This window comes from Pyxicephalus adspersus, chromosome 2 (genome assembly GCF_032062135.1).
Source record: "Pyxicephalus adspersus chromosome 2, UCB_Pads_2.0, whole genome shotgun sequence".
NCBI lineage: Eukaryota > Metazoa > Chordata > Amphibia > Anura > Pyxicephalidae > Pyxicephalus > Pyxicephalus adspersus.
This window is the reverse complement of record NC_092859.1, coordinates 127,210,803-127,219,996: the sequence shown is the minus strand read 5'-3', so window position 1 is coordinate 127,219,996 and position 9,194 is coordinate 127,210,803. Positions and strand designations below refer to the sequence as shown.

At 39.6% G+C, this 9,194-nt stretch overlaps 1 protein-coding gene across 1 annotated transcript; it reads right to left on the bottom strand.

The window, feature by feature from the left end:
* Positions 1 to 913: 913 nt before the first annotated feature.
* RSL24D1 (ribosomal L24 domain containing 1) lies at positions 914 to 7,340 on the bottom strand. Its single transcript, XM_072402357.1, has 6 exons — positions 7,182 to 7,340; positions 5,864 to 5,977; positions 5,344 to 5,416; positions 5,170 to 5,233; positions 5,014 to 5,099; positions 914 to 1,128 (listed from the first exon to the last, which is right to left on the bottom strand). Exons 1-6 carry the CDS (start codon positions 7,260 to 7,262, stop codon positions 1,055 to 1,057), a joined length of 492 nt encoding a protein of 163 aa, XP_072258458.1. The 5' UTR covers positions 7,263 to 7,340; the 3' UTR covers positions 914 to 1,054.
* Positions 7,341 to 9,194: the final 1,854 nt, after the last annotated feature.

The following is a 9,194-nucleotide window of genomic DNA, read 5'->3' as shown; positions in this document are numbered from 1 at the left end:
TTCTTTGTGATTAGTTCCTGATTATAAAAATGTATTGACATTAAGTATGTCAAAAATGTTGTAATTTTGTATACATAGGAATATCTAATTTAAATTTGCTTAATTTTCATGTTTCATTAGTTTTCTAGGATATTATTTCAAAAACTAGGGCCAATCTAGCAAATCCCATAGCATATTTGGAATCTGTGCATCAAATATAACCTAAAAAGACTAATCTGTTCGGCAAGAAAATGTTTGTTGACCATTGTAATACATCTTTGCATCGGCACCTGGCTCCATTCAACTACAAGATGCTCAAAATGGACTGGGCACACAAACTGCACCCAAGAATACCCATGATAGCAGACCCACAAAGCAGCTTTTTAGGGTGCAACTAAAAAGACATACACACTATTAATTTTCTGGCTCACGGTTACATGACTGTTAGCCGATTCCTATAACATTTGAGCTTTAATGTCCATTATTAAGGCAGATGACAAGTCAATTCACTTCCTCACTCTTATTTATATATAATTTGCCCTAAAAGACACTAACTTTATGTTTCTGGTATTTGAAATGACAGTTGTTTGCAAACGAAATAAAGGATTAAAAACATCATAAAAAAGGAGGAAGGATTATGTTTAACTTGGGGTTATTAAACAGTTGGAAAAAAATAGGGAAAGGTTTGTTTACCTGATGTCATATGCAGAATAAAGGCCACATCTTTAATCTACATATTAACAAGAAATAGTAAAACACAATTAAACAAATCATTGATCTGACAAAGCAGACCTTGAGCAATGGTCATTTTACAGCAGCTGATTTTTGAAAACAGATTACAAATCCGTAAGTGAGAACACAACACAACAGATTGACAGAGCCTGTAAACTACCCTTTATGTAATTACCACATACAATGAAAATTGGAAACACACTAAGAGTAAATAAAAATTTATTTCTCAGACCAAATGAACAGCCTGGCTTCGTAAATGCAGTTTTGACTATGGCCTGAAATGCTGTACATGTGTTCAGAAATAGAACCAAAGACAAGATAAACATGAGGTTTATATCCACTTCTATGATGAATCTTCCATATCCACATCTTCCTGTAGTTTTTGAACCATTTTGTCTTCCAACTTTTTTGCTTTTCCTAAAAAGAAAAAATGTTTATTGCATAAAGAATGTTTTAAAAACACATAAGCCAGGGAAGTCCTACTCTAGTCTTCCAAAGGCAGGATCCACACACATTTTTTGTATTGCTCTTAGTAGTGAATTAGTAATGTGTGGTTTACAAAAGAGTCACAAAATTATCCTTAATATGAAAATCCAGGCCTACATGTGGCCCACATGCACTGGATCTGGACACCCATGATTTAAACTCTACAATGAATGCAGTTTTATGATTGGAAAAAAAATCACTGAACAGTATCTATATTTACATGTATTTGATCAAAACTACACAAGATGGAGTATAAGGACAAATATCCATGTTTCAATCCAAAGGTAAAGCAGTCTTTTCTCCAGTGTTGCCCCTTCCACTTTTCACTAGATGTCCAGCTGTCATCAGACCACCATTCAGTGGCCAATGTATTAGCTCTGTGACTGCTTTCAGAATGATGGACTGTGCAGGGCTTTGTGTGCAAGGTAAGAGGGCAATTATTAGTTTGCAGCAGTCTGTCAACTCCACTTACAGAAGATCTGTATATTTTGTTATTTTGTATCTTTTCCACTCTATTCTGTGCAAGCAGAGCTGACAGGCTGCTGGATCTCACTGACAGATTGGTTTTACAATCCATGCTGAGGGGGGGGGGTTAATAATATCAAGTGCATTTGCAAATATATATAATATATATTATATTGTAATTACACTCTTTAAAAAAAACACAGGATACTTGGAAGTTTGGCTAATACAAAGGCTAATACAAAGGCAGTGCAAAAAAAGACATAATAAGGGGACAGACAATAGAAAGTTTTAACAAAGTATGGGGAGGGACAAGGATGGTAAAAACTTTTGACAATTATAGGGTTACTAGATAACAATGGCACAAACAACAGAGTTTAAAAACTTGTTGCTTGTTACCCTGCCCACTTTGTGGCCACCCACTTTTAGATTTCTCACACACATATCTGAAAAAAATCAGCGGGTTAAGCTGTAAAGAGCCTAGGTCACTACAAAATAAAGCACAGGCAATTGTCATGGCGTTACCAGAGCTTTACATAAACACCCTGAATGAAGCATATGCAGTTGTAGAAGCTCAGTGCCTACCCAGAATGTTTATCCAGGATATAATAAACCTGTTAAGCTAGCTCAGGTATTTTGACAATAGGTTCAGAATTCTTCACAGACCTTCCTAGCTAGGGTCACCACTCGGCTGTTTTTGGGTGGTTTCTACATACAGGCTACCCACCCACAACTTCTTCCCACCTGGCTTAAAAAAAATTCTGGTCTAATGCACTGAACTCTTCACTCTCGAGATCTATCTGTTTTGCTCACGGGATCCGATATTACAAGCACCCAAAGCCCCCAGTAACCGTAAAATATATACCCTATGAAATACAATGCAGATCTGCACATATTCTAGGTACTGGAACTAGCTTGGAAATAAAGATACATACATATATATCGATATCAAATAGTGCAGTATGTGAGGCTTTAAAGAGGAACTAAAAAAAATACATCTGCCTTCAATCTTGCAGGTTAGTCTGATCACTCCGGGGTGTCCTGTATCAGGTCCCGCGTTGGCGCTCTGGGCATTGCCATCTTCGTCTTTTCTTACGGGTTCTTCATCCCAGGTCACCCAACCCAAGCGAGAGATCAGGTGTCGTAGGATGAAAAAAAAATTTGCCGATCTCATCGCGCATGCGTGAGGTAAATTTTTCTCTATGCACAAAAAGGCTCCTTCTGCACATGCCTGAGATGCTCGGGTATGCGCAGAAGGAGCGCCCAAGAGCCGTAGGTTTTGTGCTCCTTGCGGGAGGCTTTGCGCTCCCATTTCAATTCAATTAGGGGGCGGTTGTCTACCCTTTTATGTAAAATGAAAAATTCTGAGCTTAGGTACGCTTTAACCTGAAAATTAATTTAGCATTGGTTTCATAATTCTGCCCAGACCACCTTCGGTGATTATTTCACCCAGCACATTTTCAGCAGCTCTGAACGGACACCGGAGAGGGTGCTCTGCTCACTCCGTTCTCAGCTGATAAGAGCTGATCGCTGAATAGAGCCAGGCGGAGGGAGAAGAGCACAGCACAGTTATGAGTAGATGGGGGGACAGGCTGTCCCTCCCCCATCTCATAGCTGTGCCGAGCCAAAAAAAAAAAAAAACACACATCATATAAACAATGTATCCGCCCAGTGGGCATGGGCATGCACGCGAGTGTGTCTTACTTTCATACTATGTTACCCTATACGCTTCTCTTCTTTGAACCACAATTTTCCTAGAATTGTGGGGTGTACAAAGCTGAACATCTAGGTGCAGTGGGGGGACACCTTTGGATAACCATGGCAAATACACTGCCCTGTTACACATTACTGCCCACTTCCAGTACTGGAACCCCAAATTCTCTGGGAGTGGGTAGTGTAGGAAACTGAAAACGTGTGGGGAACATCTGTGGATAACATCCCCTAAAATTTTATCACAATGGCATTATTAGAACATAAACTCTGCCCATCAAAACGAAATTGGGGTTCATGTACTGGTAGGGTACAGTCATGTGTAACAGGGCAGGGTGCTTTGATGGGCAGACTTTATGTAATGACGCCATGGTGATGAAAGTTTGGGGATGTTAGCCCCAAGTGTCCCCCACTTGCCCCTATGATTCTGTTTATCTGCACCTCTCTGTTCTAGAAAAATTAGGGTTCAAGATAGGGAAGCGGATAGTTTGATGGGCAGAGGTTTATGATGTTCTATGATGCCATGCTAATGACATTTTAGGGGTTTATTCATCTGTTCCCCACTTGCACCTTGGGATTCAAAAGAACAGAAGCAGAAAGGGCAGCATAGTATTACAATTATAGTTTGGTGAAAGGTAGGTAAAACATTTAGGGGTCCCCACCCCAATGCTTCTTGCTATGTAAGTGGCCCTGGGGGTCCTTAATTTGCATTTTCAGTTTTTGGGCTCCTAGGTGCACTTTCTTATAAAACAGCAACCCAAATGTTCAATTTCCACAAGTTTTTAAACTCGTGATCCCCATATTTTGAAATTTTTGAAATTAATAAAAGAAATGTTGGTTATTAGTAGCTATGAGGGTCCTTTTAGGTAATTTTAGGTAATTACAACCAAAAATTTAGGAGATCTAAAGGATTGAACGCAATGAGTTGTTAGGCTGCAGAAGCTGACAAGCAGACTTTACACACACAGCTATCATACTGCGGGTCGATAAATTTCACAGGAAGTTTTTGTAATGATGAGAGAAGGGCACTGGCTGTCCTGTCCCCATCTGCCATCACACGCATGATGTTTTGTGTTGGCAGTAAGGTTGCATTTGCTGCGTTTATCCTTCACTTTCCTCCCGCCAGGAAGTAGTGCTGCTTGAAAAAATGCTAGGCTTACCGCTACAGGCACTTACCTTCTGTTACCAATCCCAGGTGCCCAGCAGTTGCCAAACAGTTACTCAGGAGGGGCATTTTTTTTTACTGCTAATGCTAATCTAAGCCTAATTTGTTAAGCCACATCACAATATTACACTATTAAAACATGGAACACTAGGGAGTTGGAATAAAATACACATCACTCGACTGTTGGGGCATAATACAATAAAATGGAAAAATTGTACATTCTAACAAGCCAGGCATTAGAAAGTTGGAACAACGTTTAGGGGGTAGGCAGAATACTGACACAATAAGCAGGGGTTACTGGATATCTATGGCTTAAATAACTAGGAGCTCTAAATTTGCGGTGTCTAGTCCCGCCCACTTTTTTTTTACCAACTGGCTACAGTTTCCCCCCCACCCAGCTGAAAAATATTTCAGGGGGGGGAACACTGGGTTTAAAATCGATTAAAAAAAAAAAAAAAAAGAAACAGGAGCTAACTTACCAGCATGAGGTGCCCGAATAAGATGTATGTTTTGTTTGACCATTTTGATATCCTGGGCTTTCTCCAATTCTTTGCCCTTTTTTAATCTAGAACAAAAAAAAGTATAAAAATGTGCACTATTAAAGTAAACAAAGCGCAAAGCGGACCAAATCTCACCTGTTCATGATAAAGCGGGCCTGTCGTTTCTGCTTGATCTCTTCTACTCTCTTCATAGCCTCAACTAGAAACATAACGTATATTCATTATAGTGTAAAAGCAAAGGTTAATGCTTTTATAGAAATATAAGCGATTACCATAAAAAGAGGTAAAAGGAAAAAAAAAAAAAATTACCAGTCTTGCTCCACAACTCCCTCTGGTATTTAACAGGTTCATTTCTTCGTTTCTCAAATTCAAATGAATTATCCTGCAGAGAAAAAAAATGTAACTATGGACATAACACATTCTGTATTGTTTTCACAATCTGCAAAGGTATGAATTACGCAAATGATTTTTTAAGGAAAACTTGTCATGGGAGTAACGCAGAAGCTGCAACTAATGATCCTGTCACCTACAAATTCATGGCTCTTACATATGTCACTGACCCAGAAGAATTATGACAAATAGAACTTGGCCATTGAAGTATTGGGGACTCTGGGCTTGCAACAAAGCCAGACACCTAGAATTTTCACAAATGTATCAGCAATAGCAGCTTCTGAATTCCTGACATTACAGGTATACCTTAAACAACTAACATTAAGGAAACTCTAGACTGCAATGCATTACTTCTATACTAGGGAACCAGCTGAAGGTGATAGAAGGAAACCCTCCAGTTTGTCGGGAGTTTCACTTAACAACTTTAATCACAACCTACCACTGTCAACTCTTTGCCGGCTGCCTTCCTGAAGGCTTTCGTCCATCTAATCTTTCTGGGATTGCGCTTCTTCTTGAAGTTTTTGTGACATTTTGACCGGCAGAACCTGAACATCTGAAAAGGAAAAAAAGGCATACTGAACATTTCCATGTTTCTATGATATCGTAAGTTTAAAATTCACTACTTTCAAATGTGATGTTGCAGTTGCATGATGCCCCATCCGAACTCAAATTTCACTTTACATTAAAGGGTAGACAACCCTTTACTGTAAAGTAAAAAGCCTGTTTGTTTAGGATTTTTTAAAATGCAACACCAAAAAAAAAAAAAAAAAAAGGTGCAGCACAGCCCCCTTATTCTCAATCGCCTAGGCATTCGAGAATGAATGGTAGCGTAAAGCCTCTTGGGATACCTCCCTGCATGCCGGGAGGCGCTTGAGTGAGTTTTTTTCCAACCTACGTCACCCGATCTTGCACCTGCGTCGGGTGATGTAGGAAGAAGAGGCGAAGCAGTGCTGCCCAGCGTGCCAGCTCGGAGACAAATGGAAGGACGTGGGACCCAATGGAAGAGACCTCCAGATGGATCATACTGCCCTGCGGGTTTGAAGGTAATTGGATTTTTTTAATTGGAGTACTTTTCAGTTTAGTTCCTCATTAAGAAGCATTGCCCTACTTTCTGTGACTACAAGCAGCAGTGAGCATTCTCCAAGAGCAGTGTTGTCATAGGTGCTCACTGCTATATAATTTGTCAACTGGCTCATGGGCTTGGTTTACAATGTGTAGGTGAAGGTGAGCTAGTTGGTGATATACAATTTGTGCAGTTATAGAATCACAGACATTGACTGGCCAGGTAAAATCTAGCTCAAGTTTTTGCCCCCTATTTAATGTACAGCGCTGCATAATATGTTGGCACTATATAAAATTAATAATAACTTTGGTGGAAAGAACTTCCATAGCATTATAGATGGGGTTAACCTACAGAAAAGTACACGGCCTGTGAACATTCTACATATGAATAGCTATAAATTCCTCATCTGAATGCAAAACTTCAGCACATCTGATCACTCCTAGCACCAATGCGCCCCTCATGTAACTTCCATCAGATGAGGAGGCCATAGGAACAAATGTGATGCCATATCAGCTGAGGTAACAAGGACACAACACGCCTCGTCTCTATACCATAGATGAAGCCCATTCCTCACTCTGCCCCCAGAGCTTCTAATACATGAGGAGATCAGGGAGTCCATGTGTGACGTCACGCCGCATGCTGCCTCCCTCCTCCTTCTCACAGACAGAAGTCGGGCGACCAGCAGTGTTCGTACCTTACAGTCGTTCCTCACAAACATCATGCCGTGGCCCGGGTAGATGGGCGCCGAGCAGAAATAACATTTCTCGATACGCATCTTTGCGGCTCACACCGGAGCCCTGCTGTTGTGGAGCAGCAGAAAACGTGAAAGGAAGTGACGACGGAGGAACACTGTTTTTTTTCTTCGGTGCCAGAACGCCTCCCAAACAAATTAACAAAGAAATGTTTTTAGCAGCGCCATCTGCTGGAACCTTGTTGCACTCCTATTAGAAAGTGGGTATGATTAGAGGCGTTCACGGAAAATAAAGAGGGTTTAAAAAATGGGGTCTGGTGGAGAATCAATTACTGACATTCAAACAGGTAAACGTGGAAGATTCTTAGGGAATTTTAAAGTGGACCACTAACCAGGATTTTTACTTAATATAAAATGGTGGACAACCCTGCCATTGAAACCCTTAACTGCCCTGGCGCTAACCCTGAGTGTGGCTCAGGGTAAAAAAAAAACATGCTGAAAGCAGTAACCCCATACTTGGGGTAGCTAAAAACATAAAAAATAAACACCTGGGCCCATCGGCGTCCCCCAGTGTCCTGCCATGTGATCCCATCCTTTGGCCGCGTCCTCTTTGTCCGATCTGTCCCCCAGCGAGTGCGCTTACGTTCCCAATGACGTCAGTGCATAATACCTGTATTGAATCCAATACAAAGTGATCATTATATTATATAAATATTATATATGCTACTGTACAATTATATTACAGGTATATTCATGCACGCTTGTTTTAACAGATTTTTGCGTTTTTTTTATTTAAAGTTTATTATTAAATTTACTAAATAGTGGACATATTTCAGTGAGTTATGCCTAAGAACTAAAGGCCTAAAATGAAAAAAAAAATTTCATGCAAAAGAAGGTACCTCTTGACAGAAATGAACTGCCCAGGAGGTTAAAAGAAGGTGGAAAAAAAGTGATGCTCTCCCCTTGGGAGTGCAGAGCCTCCTGGGATACCCACGTAACGTAACTCAGGAAGCTTCTGGCTGCTCCTTCTGCTCATAAATGTCTGATAGCCGATCTCAACCCCCCCCATTTACAGCAGCCTACATCACCCAATCTTGCGCCTGCCCAGTACGGGATCGAATGACATAGGCAGAAGCCAGAAGACAAGAAAGAAGATGGTGAAGTAAGTACAGAAGTAAAGGGGGGTTTCTTTATTTTTATTTTTTTATTTACTCTTTATTTTTTTATTTTCACTTTAAGGGAATGTCAGATTCACTGCCTTATAAATAGACTTCTATATAAAAAACAAAATGATTATAATAGAGTTCTTTTTGTATATAATGATACTAAATGTCTGGTAAAAAACATTGCAAAGTTGTTTACAATGAAAGCAGAACTTAACCCAGCCAACTCGCCTGTCTGCATTTCAGTGCTGGGTGCCGCCATCTTCCTTCTCTTCTGAATGATCTTCAGCCATCCTAATTGACCGACACACACAAGGGATTTTAGGCAGAAACCCAGAGTGATCAGGCAGGTAAGTCCCATTACTGCAGAATGTATACTTTTCTGCAATATTGACCTGCCTAATTGTTAAAACCTTAAAGTGGAACTTTAGTTCTACTTTAAGACTTTTTTATTTTTTAATTCAAACAAAAATATCCAAAACAAAAATACTTACAAAAATCTATTGTAAAGCTTGAAACAAACCAAAATATATATTAGTAAGGGATGGACTAATCTGAATATACATATATATATATATATATATATATAGTGAGGTCCATAAATATTTAGGCAGACAACTTTTTTCTAATTTTGGTTCTGTACATTACCACAATTAATTTTAATGAAACAACTCAGATGCAGTTAAACTGCAGACTTTCAGCTTTAATTCAGTGGGTTGAACAAAAAGATTGTATAAAAATGTGAGCAAAGCCTTTTTTTAAACACAATCACTTCATTTCAGGGGCTCAAAAGTAATTGGACAAATTAAAAAGCTGAAAATAAAATGTTCATTTCCTATAACTTGGATGAAAA

Bases quoted from the DNA above. Each gene is read 5' to 3' on its own strand.
- RSL24D1 (XM_072402357.1), bottom strand. From the start codon at position 7,262: ATGCGTATCGAGAAATGTTATTTCTGCTCGGCGCCCATCTACCCGGGC. The intron at 5,234-5,343 runs GTAATTTTTTTT...TTATGTTTCTAG, and splicing joins GGAGTTGTGGAGCAAGACTG to TTGAGGCTATGAAGAGAGTA. The intron at 5,100-5,169 runs GTGAGATTTGGT...TTTTTGTTCTAG, and splicing joins GCCCGCTTTATCATGAACAG to ATTAAAAAAGGGCAAAGAAT.